Source organism: Melanotaenia boesemani, chromosome 2 (genome assembly GCF_017639745.1).
Source record: "Melanotaenia boesemani isolate fMelBoe1 chromosome 2, fMelBoe1.pri, whole genome shotgun sequence".
Classification (NCBI taxonomy): Eukaryota; Metazoa; Chordata; class Actinopteri; order Atheriniformes; family Melanotaeniidae; genus Melanotaenia; species Melanotaenia boesemani.
The window spans coordinates 10179159-10198152 of record NC_055683.1 but is presented as its reverse complement, the minus strand read 5'-3'; the positions used below and the strand labels follow the sequence as shown (position 1 = coordinate 10198152).

At 39.6% G+C, this 18994-nt stretch overlaps 1 protein-coding gene and 1 long non-coding RNA gene across 2 annotated transcripts; both read left to right on the top strand.

Moving 5' to 3' along the window:
• Nucleotides 1–5739: 5739 nt before the first annotated feature.
• On the top strand, nucleotides 5740–11372 carry LOC121655220. The gene is made up of 4 exons (XR_006013103.1): nucleotides 5740–5930; nucleotides 8196–8234; nucleotides 9213–9251; nucleotides 10819–11372. It is a non-coding gene; the product is annotated as an uncharacterized LOC121655220 (long non-coding RNA).
• A 6088-nt stretch (nucleotides 11373–17460) lies between these two features.
• Nucleotides 17461–18760, top strand: LOC121654530 (ATP-dependent DNA helicase PIF1-like). Its single transcript, XM_042008724.1, has 2 exons — nucleotides 17461–18562; nucleotides 18697–18760. The coding sequence occupies exons 1-2, from the start codon at nucleotides 17795–17797 to the stop codon at nucleotides 18736–18738; spliced, it is 810 nt and encodes a 269-aa protein (XP_041864658.1). The 5' UTR covers nucleotides 17461–17794; the 3' UTR covers nucleotides 18739–18760.
• Nucleotides 18761–18994: the final 234 nt, after the last annotated feature.

The following is an 18994-nucleotide window of genomic DNA, read 5'->3' as shown; positions in this document are numbered from 1 at the left end:
CACTCTCTCCCACTCTAGGTCTCACTCTAACCTTTCAGCCTGTTCCACTACTCCAAACAAATTCTCATAACTCCTACAACTTTTGTCGTAGAGACATAAATTATACATCAAAACGGAGGAATTTAAGTTGGCTTCGAGCAGAACCAAGAATGACAGAGCTGGGATTTACAGATCTCGAGTTATGCTTCTCCAAACGAGGAAAAGTCTACTTTTGCTCCCATAGACTTCCATTCAAATGAGGATTCTAAGAGGAGAGTGCATTTCTCATGTGTTTTTAACTTGTCACCATTTAAATTCTGTTTACATTACAGTAAAATAAACCACATCCCTGCGTTCCCCAGACCCTCCTGGCACTCAGGGTGAAAAAATTATCTGTATAACTCTTATAGTTTTCTTTTAATGAACAGTTGTTCGGGAGGTGCGCAGAGTGATGAGAACAGTGCAGCTCTGCTCTCTGCTTGTCAGTTAAGTGAGGGGCCGTTGTCATGACGACTCACTGACTGCTCTCAGCTGTGAGCAGCCAGCTGACCTTTCACCTAATTCATTCAGTCTTATTGATCCAGATCATGGACTTCTCACTTGGTTTTGGCCTCCTATTGAGTCCAGGCATGTCCCTCTGTCCTCTTCTCCTGTCTCCTCCTTGTCCTTCACATTACAACAGGCCACATGTCCTCCTCTATCTCTCCTCCTCTGTCTGTCCTCTCATCATGTCCTTTGCTGCTCACTTACATGATGGACTGTGTTTCAGCTGCCAATTCAACTCTGTCTCAGCTCTTTCTGCCTTTTACAATCATTTCTTCTACATTCAACCAGTTCAGCACCTTTGACATTCACTTTCAGCTTTAAATCCTTTAACTGTTGACTTCAGCTTCATGATTACTTCAGCTGGTGCTTCAGCAAGCAGACTTCAGCCATTTACAGCTATGTTTGACTATCTTAAGCACATTTCAGTTCAACTTTCCACCATTTTAACTACATTTAAACAGCAATTTGTGCTTTAAATTGTTGAACTCTTCATTTCAACTTCATATATACTGCGTCATCAACCATATCTCAGCTCTTTTCAGCCATCTTCAGCAATCTTAAGCACATTTCACTTTAACCTTTCACCCTTTCAGCACCTTTTAACTCCCCTTTGAGCTTTAAATACTTAAACTTTTCACTTCAGCTTAATAAATACTTCTTCAAAAGTCACATTTCAGCTATCTTTCACTATCTTCAGCCATCTTTTCAGCATTTCAGTACAATCATTCAGCTTTAAATACTTTAACTATTGACTTCAGCTTCATGATTACTTCAACTGAGGCTTCAACACCCAGACTTCAGCCATTTTCAGCCATGTTGAACTGTCTTCAGCACATTTAAGTTCAGCTTTCCACCTTTTTAACTACATTTAAACACCAATTTGTGCTTTATATTGTTGAACTCTTCATTTCACCTTCATATACTTCTTCAACAACCATATTTTAGCCCTTTTCAGCCATCTTCAGCAATCTTAAGTGCATTTCACTTCAACCTTTCACCCTTTCACCACCTTTTACCTCACGTTTGAGCTTTAAATTCAGTCCAATTGATCCAGATTATGGACTTCTCATCCAGTTTTGTCCTCCTAATGATCCCACATATGTCTCTGTCCTCTTCTCCTGTCTTCTCCTTGTCCTTCTCATGACAACAGGCCATATGTCCTCCTCTATCTCTCCTCCTCTGTCTGTCCTCTCATCATGTCCTTTGCTGCTCACTTACATGATGGACTGTGTTTCAGCTGCCAATTCACCTCTGTTTCAGCTCTTTCTGCCTTTTACAATCATTTGTCCTACATTCAACCAGTTCAGCATCTTTAATATTCTGTTTTAACTTTAAATACTTTAACTATTGACTTCAGCTTCATGATTACTTCAGCTGGTGCTTCAACACCCAGACTTCAGCCATTTTCAGCCATGTTGAACTATCTTAAGCACATTTCAGTTCAGCTTTCCACCATTTTAACTACATTTAAACACCTGATTGTGCTTTAAATCCTTCCAACTATTGACTTCAGCTTCATATATACCTCTTCAACAACCATAATTCAGCCCTTTACAGCCATGTTGAACTATCTTAAGCACATTTCAGTTCAGCTTTCCACCTTTTTAAACTACATTTAAACACCTGCTTGTGCTTTAAATCCTTCCAACTATTGACTTCAGCTTCATATATACTGCTTCAACAACCATAATTCAGCCCTTTTCAGCCATGTTGAACTGTCTTAAGCACATTTCAGTTCAACTTTTCACCATTTTAACTACATTTAAACACCTGCTTGAGCTTTAAATCCTTCCAACTATTGACTTAAGCTTCATATATACCTCTTCAACAACCATAATTCAGCCCTTTACAGCCATGTTGAACTATCTTAAGCACATTTCAGTTCAGCTTTCCACCTTTTTAACTACATTTAAACACCTGCTTGTGCTTTAAATCCTTCCAACTATTGACTTAAGCTTCATATTTACTGCTTAAACAACCATAATTCAGCCCTTTTCAGCCATCTTTAGCAATCTTAAGCACATTTCAGTCCAGCTTTCCACCTTTTTAACTACATTTAAACACCTGCTTGTGCTTTAAATCCTTCCAACTATTGACTTAAGCTTCATATTTACTGCTTAAACAACCATAATTCAGCCCTTTTCAGCCATCTTTAGCAATCTTAAGCACATTTCAGTCCAGCTTTCCACCTTTTTAACTACATTTAAACACCTGCTTGTGCTTTAAATCCTTCCAACTATTGACTTAAGCTTCATATATACTTCTTCAACAACCATATTTCAGTCATTTTCAGCAATCTTAAGTACATATAAGTTCAACTTTCCACCATTTTAACTACATTTAAACACCAGTTTGAGCTTTAAATCCTTCCAACTATTGACTTAAGCTTCATACTTCTTCAACAACCATCCTTTTCAGCCATCTTCAGCAATCTTAAGCACATTTCACTTCAACATTTTACCCTTTCAGCACCTTTTAACTCCACGTTCAGCTTTAAATCCTTCAACTTTTCACTTCTGCTTAATAAATACTTTTTCAACAAAGACATTTCAGCCTTCTTCCCCTATCTCCGGCCATCTTTTCAGCATTTCAGTCTAATCATTCAGCCTGACAGTGTGAATGCTGTCAGGCTGAACTGACTTCAGTTTCATGATTACTTCAGCTGATGCTTCAACAAGCAGACTTCAGCCATTTTCAGCCATGTTTAACTATGTAAAGGACATTTAAGTTTTACTTTCCACCTTTTAAACTACATTTAAACACCAATTTGTGCTTTAAATTGTTAAACTCTTCATTTCAGCTTCATATATACTTCTTCAACAACCATATTTCAGCCCTTTTCAGCCATGTTGAACTATGTAAAGTACATTTCTGTTCACCGTTCCACCATTTCAGCAACTTTAAATTCCAGTTTAAGGTTTAAATGCGTCAGCTGTTTATTTATACTTCATAGATACCTCTTCAAGAATAACACTTCAACCATCTTTATCTGTCATTAATGCTTGACATACATCTCCAATCATCATACACCAGTTTGAGCTTCACAACCTTTAACTATATTAAGTTAATTTCAGTTCTGATTTAAACCATTTTACTCACATTAAAGACCAACTGCAACTTCTATTCCTTCAGCTAAACTTTTCAGTTACTTCTCTTCGGCCCTAACACACACATTTCACAAACTATAGACCAAAGTTCATATTCTTCTTCTTAGCTTTCAATAAGCCCATTCAGCACAGTCTCTGACCTAATCACCAATTATCTGTCTACTTTCTTACAGTGATTGATTTATAAAATTAATTTAGAGTGTTTTGGCACCTTCATCAGATTTCACTAGAACTTTAGAATTATTTAAGCCTGTTCTTTTCTTTAAAAAAAAAAGGTTTGGACATCTTACACAGTAATTTAGTTAAATTTAGTCTGATTCATGGAGTTCCTCTTTAGCTGCAAAGCTAAGCAAAGCCAGCTACCACTACCCAGTAGTTAACCAGCCCTCATCTTTCACGGCTTCAACTGATAAAATTAATTCATGGAATTCCTGAAAGGCAAAGCATTATCAGTTGTGATAGAGTTATGGCTGACTTATGTACCACAACAATATCCACACATGAATAATACACAGACGTTTTATGTGCAAAACCATTTAATGATTAACACCACAGTTGAAAAATTCATTATCTTATTCACTAATTCAACTATCAACATGTTTCTCTTCAGTTTTAAAGAGAAGTTCAAGGACTTAACAGTGTTCGAACACCTTACTGTAACTTTATTATCACATTGTAATCATCTGAATTACAGTAGTAATTGTATTAAATCTGTTTATATTTTTAGTTAGTGTTAGAGTTAGTTGTTAGTTAGTTGACTGATATGTTTAAGAACTTCATTTATTCATATTTTACACTGTTTTTAAACCAAGCACTGGAATTTCTGACTCCACCTAAACTAACCACGTCCCTTACTACGAGACCGTTGCATTCCCTCCCGCCCCTCCCCTTCTGCTGGCTTCGGCAAACGGTGAGTACGTGCTATTATTCTCTCCATTATATTATTAATATTTTTACTATAAACAGCTATAAACGTCCTCAAACATGTCCTGAGAGATTGATTAACTGTAAGCGAAGTAAAATCAGTCCAAGAACGACCGAAATTAATTACTATTTTAACAGTTTTAATCGAAACGGACCGGAAGTACATCCATTTTGCTTCGTCACGCTAGCGGAGATTAATATATAATGTCCCTCGGTTAAATGATTCATTTATGAACTATAAACACGTTTAAGCATCTTATAACATGTCCAAAGTTGTTTTTGAATGGTAAACGATGTAAAATCAGCCAAAGAATAAACGAAATTAGCCATATGAACAAGTATATTTTAAGAGTGTGAAGCTAGCTAACCGTTAGCGTCGCTAACGCTAACGGCTCATTTTTAACCATAAAAATGTCTTCAGCTCTTGTTAAACTTCAAACGAATTCAAACAAACCAATGAGCCACCAGTTTTATTTATCCTTTAACCACAGTGACGAAGTTAAATGACCTGGCTAATGGCAGCTAGGGAGAAAGCAAACAAACTCATTATTATCTCACTTATAGAAAGTAGGCTTGTACAGTAAGCTAGCAATTAGCATTATGCTAACTGCTAGCTGTCTGTTAAACCTGAGCTATAGATAATTAGGTGTGTTTTGTCTGAGGGATTCATATACAGCTAACTGCTAATGCTAGCCTGTCCGGATGGACTAATCAGTCAAAAAACTGTCATTCTCAGTTAAAAGGTTTAATATGCACAGCTTAAAAGTTTTTAATGTTGTAGCTGAGTTAACTGTTAAGCTGATAGGGACCAAAAGGAGAGATTAGTTTTTTTTCCCTCTGGTTCCATAGACAGGTATAAGGATTTTTACTGAAACCAGAATAAAGGTGAGACATACATCAGATTGACCTGGTGGAAAATTAATTCCTTGTATTTATCACTGATTTTATGTCCACATGACTTTTAACATACTACTCTACATAGAAATGAAATGACTGCTTGAGTGACTTTTTTTTAATTATTATTATTAATGGTCAGGTTATTATTCTGTAAGAACTTGTTTAAATGAAACTGGTACAGTTAAACTGGACTTTTCATACAGCAGACCTGTTTGAACTGGATAATATATTTAAACTGAACTGGACTGTATCATTAAAAATGTCCTGAGACGACCTGGTCATTATCTGGTGTTTTACAAATTAGCTGCATTGAGGATTTTACCGCAAAATAAAATGGAAATGTGGTATCATCAGTATTCTGTGTGTGTGTGTGTGCTGGAGTTCTGGCAGACTGACTTCTCTCCGCTCAGATAATAAACTGTTTCTCTGTTTTTCTCAGACTAGCGAGAGAAACTTTTGGTGTTAATCGACTGTTTGGTAAGTACAAACTGATTTAAAGCAATGGTTTTCACTGGGTGTTGTCACATGGTTTAGGAAAAAATTAAAATAAATTCAGACTGAGAAATGACTTTATAATCACCAGTAAATTATTTATTAATACATATTGTAATAGCTGCAGCTATAAAACCTTGATCAGAAGAGATTTAGTGTTTCTGAGGTTCCTGACTCTAAAACAACCAGAAGAAACCGCAGCTTTAAACATGTTCATGTCACGTTATCAGGATTTTACAGTCATGTAAAGCAGACAGTTCAGCCTCTTCCAGTTCACAGGTGTAATTTATCAGGACATAATGAGAAGTTATCTGGTCCTCACCAGCTCTGAAAATGAAGTTAATACACCATCAGATAAAAAAAAAAAATACACATCTATAGACATGCTGTTATTTAATGAACAGAAACATGAAATCTGTTGAAGACCAAGTCACATTGATGTTGTCCTGATATGTTAAACTTTCGAAATGAAAGAGTGAACTTTGTTTTATCAGGGCTGTTAAATCCACTAGGTCCTGATGGCCTGAATGGAGTTAAATGTGATGGAAGAAGTGTTCAGTTTCATGGAGTAAAGCTGGATGATGTCTTCAGAGAAAAATATGTTCTGATCAGTCAAACTGTTCATTTTGTATGTTAAGATAATTTTTTACATCCTGGTATCACAAGTAAAACTACAAACCAGTCTAGATGTGGAAAACTCAGGGTGTGTAGTGGTCGGGATGCCGGAAGCTGATCAGGTATTTTATAAAGCCAACCATCTCCAGAGAGCAGAAGATGATCTCACACAGAAAATCTCTTTTTTTATCCACGTATGTTCTCCTGAATTCATCTTTCTTCTGGGAGAAATTCCTGATCCTGGATTTTAATGCCTGTATTTGGTTTGCTGTGAAACAAACCTTCCAAAATCTCAGCCACTAGAAACAGACGTGATGCTGACATCACTACCAGCTCAGAGTAACTAGACCCAGTAACCAGTAATCAGAGTAACTAACACGTGTTGACTTTACAAACTGAGACATGAGTCAGTAAATCCACCATCATGTGATCAGCCAGACTGACTCAGGTCTAAACTGTAGATTCACTTCTAAACTTAAACATGAAGATTTATCCTCTGACTCTCTGAGCTGAGCTTGTCCAGGTGATCTGCTGAAGCCAGACTCTCCTCACCTGGAGGAAACTCTGTCAGTAACACAGACAGAACCACAATGAGACACCTGGATGAGCTTTGACTGACATTTCTGTTTCACAGCAAGCTGAAAACAAGCAGAGACAATCACAGATTACAGGTTTTTACTGAAGAAGGTTCAGTTTTAGGAGGAGAGCAGGATGTTTGTTCAGTCAGTCTGAGCAGGAACGAATCAGACGTGAAGCAGAATATACCTGGATGAAGGTGGAAGAGGAAGATAAATGGTTCAGTTTTACTTTATCATCACATCTGGTGTTTGTTTTAAAAGCTGCTTTAGATTTCTGACATGAGATTTAACTAGTGGTCATCCAGACGTCTTCCTCCTCCGTCCAGGTGATGTTAGAGCAGCAGATTTAAACATTTCTTCTTCTCTGGTTTCTACATGTTAACACACTGTGTGCTTCCTGAACTCAGACCTGATCAGACTGGTCCAGTTCTCTGCTGCTGGCTGGATTTAACAGATATGAGGTCTCCCTCTGAGACTCTTTCAGCCATAAACACTGAATCAAGGAGCTGGATGGAGCTCTACAGTAGAATGTTTCACTGCTTTGTTTACTTACAATCACACAGAAGAAATGTCTGACTTTACTGGACAGTAATGAAAGCATCTCAGGTCTTTTCTAGAAGATTACAAACAATACTGTCCTCATCATGTCCAGTAAATAACGTCTCTGTAATGCTGCTGTATTCTGCTTCAGTGGCTCCTAAAGACACTTTGTTCTCATTTAAAGATGATGAATCCTGTTTTATTTACCAGCAAACGTGATGTTATGGTTCTCAGGGACAAAATATAGAAAACATTCAGGTTAATTTAAGTGTAACTTCAGTTTTCTACTGTTTGTAGAAAAATATGATTATTGATTATTGTCATGGGTTTTTAGTTAAGTCATTGTTTCCCCAACAGTACACAGTATTAAAGCTTTAAACACAAACACACCAGCAGCTACAGACCAGCAAACACAGGTTATCTTAGTAACTGAAAAGCTGTTTTACCTCCACAGCTGGTTACTGACTTTAACCAGAAGAGATGGATCTGGTAACTAACCTGTTGTCTCTTTTCTCAGGCTGAGAGATTGTTTGCTGCATCCTGTGCTTCTGCTGCGGTACGTATGATCATGTATGAAACACGCAATGTTCCTGTATTCTTACAGAACTCGTATCAGACGCCTCAGAGGCCGAGTCTGTAAAGTTTAGATGAGTTCCTGTAAAGTGGAGGATTGAACATCTGTAGTGGAGCTGGACAGTTTTATCATCTTTCAGTGATTGTAGGAACACAGACATGTCGGACACCATCAGCTCATACAGTCTCATGTTTATCTGCTCATGTCTGTTCAGTTCAGTCACATTCATGTTTCTTCTTAAACTACAGGAATGAGCTATAAACATTTATAATTAGTCCAGCAGCTTGTAGAGAACCAAGCAGCTTCCACCACAGATGTTCATGTTTCACATGTAAACAGATGTTTCTCTGAGGATCCTGACATGTTCGTGGAAAGCTTTTAGTTTAGAAGCTGTAGAACATTTACAGCTGTTATTTTACATCTGGACCATAAACACTTGGAGCCTCTGAGATGATGATCAGAGCTCCAGCCTCCAGTAAAACCAGTCAGGTGTCCACACTCAGCCAGTGGGACAGGATTGTGGTTAAGTTGTACTCAGACCTGTTCCTGCTACTTCCTGTTTACCTGTAGTCCATCATTCTTTCAACGTGCAGCTGGTTAACATCCAGACCAGCAGACCTGGTCCTCTCAGACTGGATCCATGAACTGGAACATCCATCATCACACAAGATGTTTCACAGCTGATCTGCTGCTGCTCTGCTTTCCTTCTGACCTCTGATCACTTCTGTATCGATCAGCAGCTGGACTGATGTCACCTTGTAGAAAGAGGACATGATATTTTTATCTTTGATCATGACGCTTCCAGCCTCTGAATTCATCTTCTACCAGCAAGTTAAAGTCCAGAAAAGTCTGGATCAAAGCTCATCCTGTTCAGACCAGAGCAGAAGCAGTCAGCTGTGATATCAGATGATCTTTTGATGGTTTCTGGCAGTGAACTAACTCCTCTGTTTCTCCTCTCAGACTCCGAGAGAACGGGTTTCAGGATTCCTGCTTTGTCTGGTAAGTGTTTATAGTAGATGGAGGTTGAGTCCATCACATGACTCAATGTAGGAAATTTCACATTCAAACCTTTTCATCCTGCTTAAGTTCAGTAAATATTGTTATTGATCAGAGCTGCTGACCAGGTGAGTTCCTACATACGTGTTAATAAAAACACATCTAGAAACGTTAAACTGAAGTCAGACATGAGAGACGAGCTGTTCTACATGTACATGGATCAGACCTGGTCCAGCAGCAGTGGGCGGAGTTCACCAGTATAAAACTGACAGTTTCCAGTTGGAACTTCCTGTTAGGTCCCATTTAATGGATTTAACGACCACAGCCAGAAACCAGCATGTGTTCATGTAATTATGACACGTTATTATGATCCGTGTGTTCCAGCTTCATCCTGGTTCCTACATTTAATAAATGAATCAGACCAATAAGAAGCTGCTGACTCGTCCTCTCAGACCACATCCAGGAGCTGAAACATGGATCATCATGTTACAGAACACCTGCAGCTCTGATGTTTTCTCTCTGCTCATTTATGATGTGTGACGGTCAGTTTAAGCTCTGTCATCAGTAACATGTAAACATGATGTCTCCATCTGAGTTAATCAGCTGTTGGATCAGGAGAGAGCAGGTGAGTCCTGTCAGCCAGAGGTGTGACTAGACCAGAACAGCTGGATTGTTCTGGTCTAGAAACTGCAGTTGCTGTGTGGTGAACTTGTTTTCTGGTCTGCATGACATCAGAGAAAGTCCAGATCTACCTAGACTAGAATCTGCAGTGATCACCTGTGTTTGGTTCTGGACTGATCTGGTTTATGTAGACCAGCACTACACAGTTTGGTCCTGTGAGGGCAGCAGTCCTGCAGGTTTTATCAAGTCTCCCTGCTCCAACACACCTGACTGAGTTGTTGTGTTGGATCCATGTCAGTAGTCTGGTGTGTTGGAGCAGGAAACACTGAAAACCTGCAGGACTGCAGCCCTCGTAGGACTGAACCAGCAGCCCTGATGTAGAACAAGTCAGAGGGTCTGAGTGGGTTCTACGTTTCATGATGCCATTTATTTTCACACAAACCGCTGGAAATAGTGCTGCACAGAGATTTATTAAACTTGGTTTTTCTTTCAGCTTTCTCTTCATTTGAAGATCTTGGATGTAATTTTATATTTTATGTGTAAAGTGGATGATTGAACATCTGCAGCCTTCAGTCATTACAGACCTGTTACTACACCCACAGCTTAATAAACCCTGATGGAGTTAGTTTCATGTGGCCTTTCTCAAACTGAAACAAGGAATGAGAAATATGATTTTTCCAGATAATATATACAGAAAAAAGTGCAAAACATCTTTCAGAACATTTATATAAAGATGTTTGTCAGTGTCCTGATGATAGTGAACCAAAGCTGCCTTTAAAAAACTACCCATCCTGATCTTACTGCAAACGGTTTTAAAGGAAAATGAGTATTTTTAATAAGGAGACTTTGTTTTATATTTAAGATAGTTAAAGGGTCTCCAGATTAGATTGTGTTTCATTGAAGTGATAATATTAAACAATGTCTAATCAATGTTTTCTGTGTCTTCCAGGTGTCCTGGTGTCCTCCACCTCTCTACCCCTCCCCCCCTCTACCTCTATCATTTTTGGACATCTATCTTTCCTGTCACTCTAGTGTATATCTATCTAATTTTTGGACATTCTATCTTGTATCAATCTATCCTCATCTATCTTTAGCACTTAAGGTGGTGCGCCATATTGGGGTTGGACCTTCAGATACCAGAGTTTGGGCAACATTTTGGAAAAAGTTTTCTGGACAAAGTTTTATGGGAACCCGGTTTTGGACAAAGATTTTTGTGTGATCCTGTTAAGATCTACCTGTTCTGATCTGAGAGCGTCTCTGCCCTCGCACTCTGTCTCTCTGCTGTTTTGTCCTATCCTGCAAGTTCCTGGAGTGTGTTAATTTTCAGTAAATCAGCTGTTTCAGCTCCTGTGCTGCTGCCACTGGACTCACTGCAGGTTTGTTTATTAAAGTCTTGCTATAAAAGACCACATCCAGCATTGGAGAAGCAGTCTGCTGTCTGTCCTGAGCTGAACTGACGAGAGGAATCCAGAGACCAGAAACAATCTTCATCCCACTACCGTCACAGTTGCTGCTGCGTTCCAGATTTGCTCAAAAACTCGATATAAAGCAGTTGCACATACAGTTCTGTCTTGGCAAAGCTAAGAGTAGCATAAAACTAAATAAGTATTCTGAGGTAACTGATCACTATATATATTTCTGTGTATTGAATAATTGTAAAATCTAGTTATAAATTGGCTCCTGAGAAATACTGATTTTCAGTATCTGATATTTTCTGTCTCCTGGTAAGCGTTACTGGTTTAGTTTAACAGATTCTAGCTTATTCATCTCATTCAGAATAATTTTTGAAGATATAAGGACAGATATTGGTTAATTTACAGTTTGAACAGTAAATATTTTAGGTGCGTTCTTGCTTAACCACTTGCAGTGATTACATTTCCCTTTAAGAGTTGGTATCAGATTAATTTCACGTGAAAACCTAGTTGATTATTCACACCCATAAACTTTATACCACAACTGTTTTAATAGTTTTGGGTCAACTGATAAAATACTAGCTGACTGTGAAGCCTGAACATTATATTTACTGGTATAATTTTTGAATAAATACTGAGAGAAACCTTTCAGTATATTGCAAGTAGCACAAGTGGTTGAAAATAAAACCTGAATATTTACTTGTCTTAAATTTGTGGATTTAAAGAACATCAACAATGGGAAGACGTAACCAGAAGTCTCAAGCTCTGAAACGCAGATGGAAGGAGCAGAAAGAAGGAAAAGGTGAACAAGCAGGTATCACTTCTCAGAGCACCAACCAGGTAAACGTGTCTGTGCCATCCACTGAGAGAGCTTCACCTGCAGTTCTGGTTTCTGATGGAAATACAGGTATGAACGGATCACAAAGCAATGCTCCCAGTGTATCACACGTCATGGCTACACAGCAGATAAATCAGACACAGCCACAGGTTTCTTATGCTGACATGGTAAAGAGAGGAAATCCCAGAAATAATACGCCTGTTGTAGAGTCTTCTAGTGCTCAGCAAATAAACAGCAGACATCAGGCCAGTTCCTCCATTACACCACCAGCTTCTGATGGTAAAACTGTCACAAATACTCCCCAGACTGATGCTTCTAAACACCAGGTAAACCAGAGTGTACCACCGGTATCTTATGCTGACGTTCTGAAGAGAGGACTTGATGCAGCTGGACCATCTCATCAACGCAGAATAAATGTGGAACATCAACCATCTGTGACACGAGTGTGTGCTCCAAGGAGTCAGGATTCAGTCAGATATGGAGTTAAATCTAGAAACAAACAATGTGTAGCAAACAGTTTGATGTTTCTGTCGTTTCTCCATGAGGATGAAAACGTTACCAGAACAGATCTTCAACGTGTTTTGGATAAAGGTGATGCACTGTACCGACAGATCATACAGAGGTTTCCTGGTAATGCTTATCTTGCTACAGATGAATTACCTGAACAAGTAAAAGCACGAAAGACTAAATACCACGTGGACCTGACTCAGCCATCTTATTATGGGAACTTAGGAGGTGTATGTGGTCTTCAGAGTCTTGAGACAGGACTGAACCATTTGTCTTCCGATATACAGTATGCAGTGCTCATCATGGGCGGGTTATCGATTGCAGTCTTTCGAACTACTGATGGTCGTTTTGGCTTTTTTGACCCACATCGAAGAACCAAACATGGACTGCCAGTACCGCCAGGAATTTATAACATTGGGAGTGCTATAATGCTGATATTTACACGTCTGACTGACCTTATCAACCGGATCAAATTAATCTATAACAGATTTCACATGCCATTACATCGTGAATACGAGCTCAAGCCCCTGTCATTTTATATGGAAAACTCATCCAGCCTGGAAAATGCTGAACCAGACAGAGAAAACAGATCAACAGCTATTGCTACACCAACTCCGGTGCATGAATCAAACACATGTACAGCCACTGATCAGTCTGAGAACATTTATACAAACACTCACACTAAAGCTGTTGAACAACCCGACTCTGATGTGGGATCTTTTCCAACACAAGACTGTCTTTCAAAAGAATCAAACGTGACAGCTCAAGTATTGATCCCTATCACTGAGATTTCTGCTGATGTAGCGAATGGATCCAGTCAACCTGTGACACAATCTCCTGTTGTCAGTGTTGAACCAGAACAGAGTGGCATTACGTTATTTTCAGCTAGTGATACCAGTCATTGTAAAACAAACGTTTCTTCCAAAACCATAAACAGACCTGGTAAAGATTGTTCTGATGCTGCACTGCTACAAATTTCTTGTAAATTGTCAAAATTTTCTAAACAGGAAAGGAGAAAAATGAAAAGGAGACTATTAATGAAAGAAAAACTGAGACAACAAAAAGTTGATAAAAAACAGAAAGAGAGGCAGCTATATTCTTCAAATGAACTGTATAGAGAAAAGAAAAAATATTATTCTACCAAGCGATATCAAAACAAGACTAACATTAGACAGAAGAAAACTCAGTACATCAGAAATCAATACAAACATAATTCTGATTTTAGAGAGAAACAGAGATTATTTATCAGGAATTCTTACAAACATAATGAGGTGTTTCGACACAAACAAAAAGCGTATATCAGAAGTCATTACAGACAAAGTAAAGAATTTCGAGACAGTCAGAAAACCTATATGACCCAACGTTATGAAAATGACAGAGTATTCAGAGTCAGACACAAACAACTAATGAAACAAGTCATGAGGAACAGATATTATAGCAACTGTTCTTTCAGAATGATGCATAACATCAGATGTGCAACAAGCATTAAAAGAAAATACAGACGGATGAACAAACACATTCAGTATTTAGAGACTGAACCAGAGACCAGAATAAATCAGATCGTAGAGCAGAACCAAAGTGAACCAGAAAACAGTTTGATCAATGAAGCAATATCTGTTTTCAGATCAAACATTAAAGCAGGTCCCACCTTTGTTTGTTCTTCATGTGAAAAAGCATCTTTTCCCAACCAAGTTAAACTCTGCAAAAGATCAAATTATAAGAAAAATCCAGATGTAGTTGCACAGTGCCTGACAGGAAAGTATGTACATGTTTGTGATGAATCCTGTATAAATGAGCAGTGCTCTGTGCCCAATGAGAGAAAGAAAGAGTGGGTTTGTCACACATGCCATGAACATCTTAAAAAAGGAAACATGCCAAGACTTTCTGCAGCAAATAACCTTCAACTCCGTAAGATTCCACCTGAACTGTGTGATCTAAACATCTTGGAGAGACATCTGATAGCAAAGTGCATACCGTTTGCCAAGATCATTCCTCTACCTAAAGGCAGACAAAGACTCATACGTGGAAATGTGGTGTGTGTTCCATCAGAAGTTAATGAGACAATTAACATGCTACCTAGACTACGTTCTGAGTCTCAAGTTTTACGAGTAAAGCTGAAAAGACGTCTGTCTTATAAAGGTCACCAGCTGTTTCAGTCTGTCACCTGGTCCAAACTTGTTCAAGCACTTCTCAAGCTGAAGCAGGTCCATCCCCAGTATCAGGATATTACTATCCGAGACGAAGCTGAACTCTGTGATCCAACACTTCCTGATGCAGACGATGATGATGATGATGATGATGTAAGCATGGGAGAGGATGACTATGATGAAGCTGATTTAATGGAGATTGACATGATTGAGAAAGATGCACTGTGTGATGCAGAAAATGAGCCTCAAAGTGATCAGGACATGCAGAGTGACACTGAACAGGAACACAGAGATGATGCAGAACCAGATGATCTACCAAATGGAGGTTTTGCTATAGAATCATGTCTTCAGCCTGTTGACATATCAGATGAGATTCTCGGTTACACCGATAGCATCTACTGTGTTGCTCCAGCAGAAAGAAATGATCCGATCAGCTTTTTCAAAACACCTAAACTTGAAGCCATAGCGTTTCCCTGCCAATTTCCTACGGGTCAGAACACCATAGATGAAGCTCGAGAAACATATGTCACACCTAGTGGATATTTCAAGTCCAGACTTTTCCACATTGATGAGCGGTTTGCTAGAGATCCTAATTATCTGTTCTTTGCACAGTTTGTCACTGAAATTCATTTGGCCAATTCCAGCATGATGGTACAGTTAAGAAAAGGAAAGACAAAAACCAGAGATGGAAGAGAAATAAACTCAGCCATGTTACAGGACAGAACAGAAGTTCAGAAGCTGGTGAGAAATAAAGATGCAGTCAGATTCATGATCCCACTAAGAGGAACTCCTGCATACTGGGAAAGAACCTCCAAAGATCTTTTTGCCATGATCAGACAGTTGGGAACTCCTACGTTCTTTCTGACTTTTTCAGCTGCTGAATTCAGATGGCCTGAAGTGATAACAGCTATAAAGAGACAGCAAGGTGAACACGTAGATTTTGAAGCTCTAAACTGGTCAGAAAAAAGTGAAATTCTCAGATCCAACCCTGTCACGTCCATGCGTATGTTTGATAAGCGCATTGAAGCACTGTTCAGAGACCTGCTTCTCTCTCCTTCACAACCTCTGGGAGAAATTATCGATTTTTTCTACAGACTAGAGTTCCAACACAGAGGAAGTCCACACATACATGGTCTCGTTTGGGTAAAAAATGCTGTAGAACTTGATGTGAATGACGATCAGACTATCTGTGATTTCATTGACAAATACATCTCAGCCCAGTTGCCTGACCCAGACACACAACCTGAACTGTACAGGAAAGTGAGTGAGCTCCAGAAACACAGTAGGAACCACACAAGAACCTGTTTCAAGAGTGTAAACTCTGGTTGTCGGTTTGGTTTTCCAAAGCCGCCCTGCAGAAAAACCATGATTGTGAGACCTGATGAAGAAGGAGACATTAACGCTGCCAAAGAGAAACTGAAACCTCTCATGGACCTGCTTAATGAACCTGAAATTGCTTCCTTGACTTTACAACAGATCCTGGTTCGTTGCAACCTGACGCTGCAAGAATATGAAGGATGTCTTCATTTGATGAACAAAAAGATTGCCGTCCACCTGAAACGTGATCCCAAAGACTGCTGGATTAATGGTTACAACCCACATCTGCTGAAAGCCTGGGACGCTAACATCGATGTTTCATACATTGTCAATGCTTATTCCTGTGTGGAGTATCTCTGTAAATATATTACAAAACAGGAGACAAATCTTTCAAACTACTTGACAGATATGTTACAGAACGCAGACAGAGATCATGTCAATGAGTGTGATGAGATGCGAGCCGTCATGCAAGCTTACTCAAAGAAAAGAGAAGTCAGTGCTCAGGAGTGTGTGACTCGTGCATGTGGAATAAAAATGAAAAAATCTTCACGAAGCACAATTTTTGTTCCCACAGAAGAAAACTGCTGTAAAATGAGTCGTTCCATAGCATTCTTGGAGGAACTGCCACCAGAATCTTGTGACGTCTGGATGACAAGTTTGAATGACAAGTATAAAGCCAGACCAGAGAGACCAGAGTATGAGGAGATGTGTTTGGCTGATTTTGCTGCTAACTGCAGGTTTGTCAAGAGTGAAAATGCTAAAAAGGACGATGTCTTTCCTCTGCTCAATGGACTAGGATATGTTCAACAGCGTAAAAATGATAAACCTGCTATCATCAGATATTACCACTGTTCAAAGGAAAAGCATCCTGAAGAATTTCATGAGAGATTACTGAGACTGTACCTTCCCCACAGATCAGAGCAGGAACTAAAGAGAAACTTTCCTACATATCAGTCTTTTTACTCTTCTGGATGGGTCGTGCTACCCGGATCAAACCATTCTGTCTATGTGAAGAACATTGTCAAACACAACAGAGACAAGTACGAGAAACACAGTGAGGCCATTGAAGAAGCACTGGAGGAGTTTGAGGAGAACAGAAACGTTGTGATTGATGAATGGTGTAATCTTGCTCCAGAATCTGAAGTTGTGAGGTTGGATTGTGATGAGGACCTGCTGGTAAGAGAGCTAATCAATGAAAATGAGCAGGAAAATGTTCCTGACCTTTGTCCTCAGTCAGATGCTGCAACAGAACTCCGTGCAATCAGAGAAGCCCCTGCCATTGATCCAACTGTTCTCCGACAAATGTATCAGAACCTGAACCAGAAGCAGGCCTGTGTGTTCTATGCAATCAGGAACTGGTGCATCAAACGTGTCTGTTCTGTCAATCAAGAGCCATTTTTCTTTTATGTCAACGGTGGTGCAGGAACAGGAAAGTCTCATCTTATCAAATGCATTCACTCAGAAGCATCAAAGATACTGAGCAGACTACGGAGACATGCAGAGGAAGCCGACATATCGAGCCCTACTGTTTTTCTCACTGCATTTACGGGAACTGCAGCTTTCGGGATTGGTGGAACGACATTGCATTCTCTCCTTCGCTTGCCTCGCAGTTTAAAACCTCCCATTCAAGGACTTGGCAATAAACTGGATGAAGTCAGAGCTGAACTGTACAATGCTGAGATCATTATCATTGATGAGATTTCTATGGTTTCCAAGCAGCTTTTTGCTTATGTGGATGCCAGACTGAAACAGATCAAGGGTAATAACAGACCTTTTGGAGGAATGTCGGTCCTAGCTGTTGGAGATTTTTATCAGCTGCCACCAGTACGACAGTCTAAACCTCTCTGTGTGCACGACCCATCTGAGATTGACCTATGGCAGGAACATTTTCAGATGATCACCCTGACTGAGATCATGCGTCAGAAAGATGATGTTGCCTTTGCAGAAATGCTGAACAGAATTCGAGTGAAGGAGAAAGATGAGGAACTGTCTGAGTCTGACAGAGAATTGCTGACACAAGCCATCACTAAACCAGAACTTTGTTCCACCAATGTTCTGCACATTTTCCCCACAAATAAGTTGGTTGAAGATCACAACTCAGCAACGCTGTCTCGGTTATTTTCTGACATCATCACTATTGATGCAGACGACTTCCAGAAAGATTCTCGATCAGAAAGAATGACACGGCAAGACAAACCCAGCAAAGGAGGACGCAATGATTTACCTGACACCCTGAAACTTGCGGAAGGAGCTCGTGTCATGCTCACCAGAAACATCGACATACAGAAAGGATTGGTGAATGGTGCCTTTGGTACTCTGATGAAGGTGATTACTTCTGAGACGGATCAACGCATCACAAAGCTTGGGCTGAGAATGGACAGTCAAACAGCTGGAAGACGTAGTGGACCTGCAGGATCTGACGATCTGGTTTACGTGGAGAGAGCAGAGGATACTGTGAAACAGAAAGGAGTGGTACGTAGACAGTTCCCCGTAAAGCTGGCCTTTTCTTGTACCGTGCATAAAACTCAAGGCTTAACAACACATGCAGCTGTAGTTTCCTTGAAGAAGATCTTTGAAGCAGGCATGGCTTATGTGGCTCTAAGCAGGGTGACTTCTCTCAGCGGACTGTATCTGTTGGACTTGGATGAGAAGAAAATCTACGCCAACCCTGAAGTTACTACAGCCATCCAGACCATGAGACAAGCCAGTGTGGATGACATGATGCCTCTTCTTCCTCTGAGAGAAACAGTTAACAGGCCTGACACTCTGACCGTCGTCCATCACAACACAGAGGGACTGCCATCTCACATCGATGACATCAAGAGACATCATGAACTGTGTCTGGCTGATGTACTGTGTCTAACCGAATCTCACCTGCAGGGCTCCTTTGTTGCAGACAGTCTT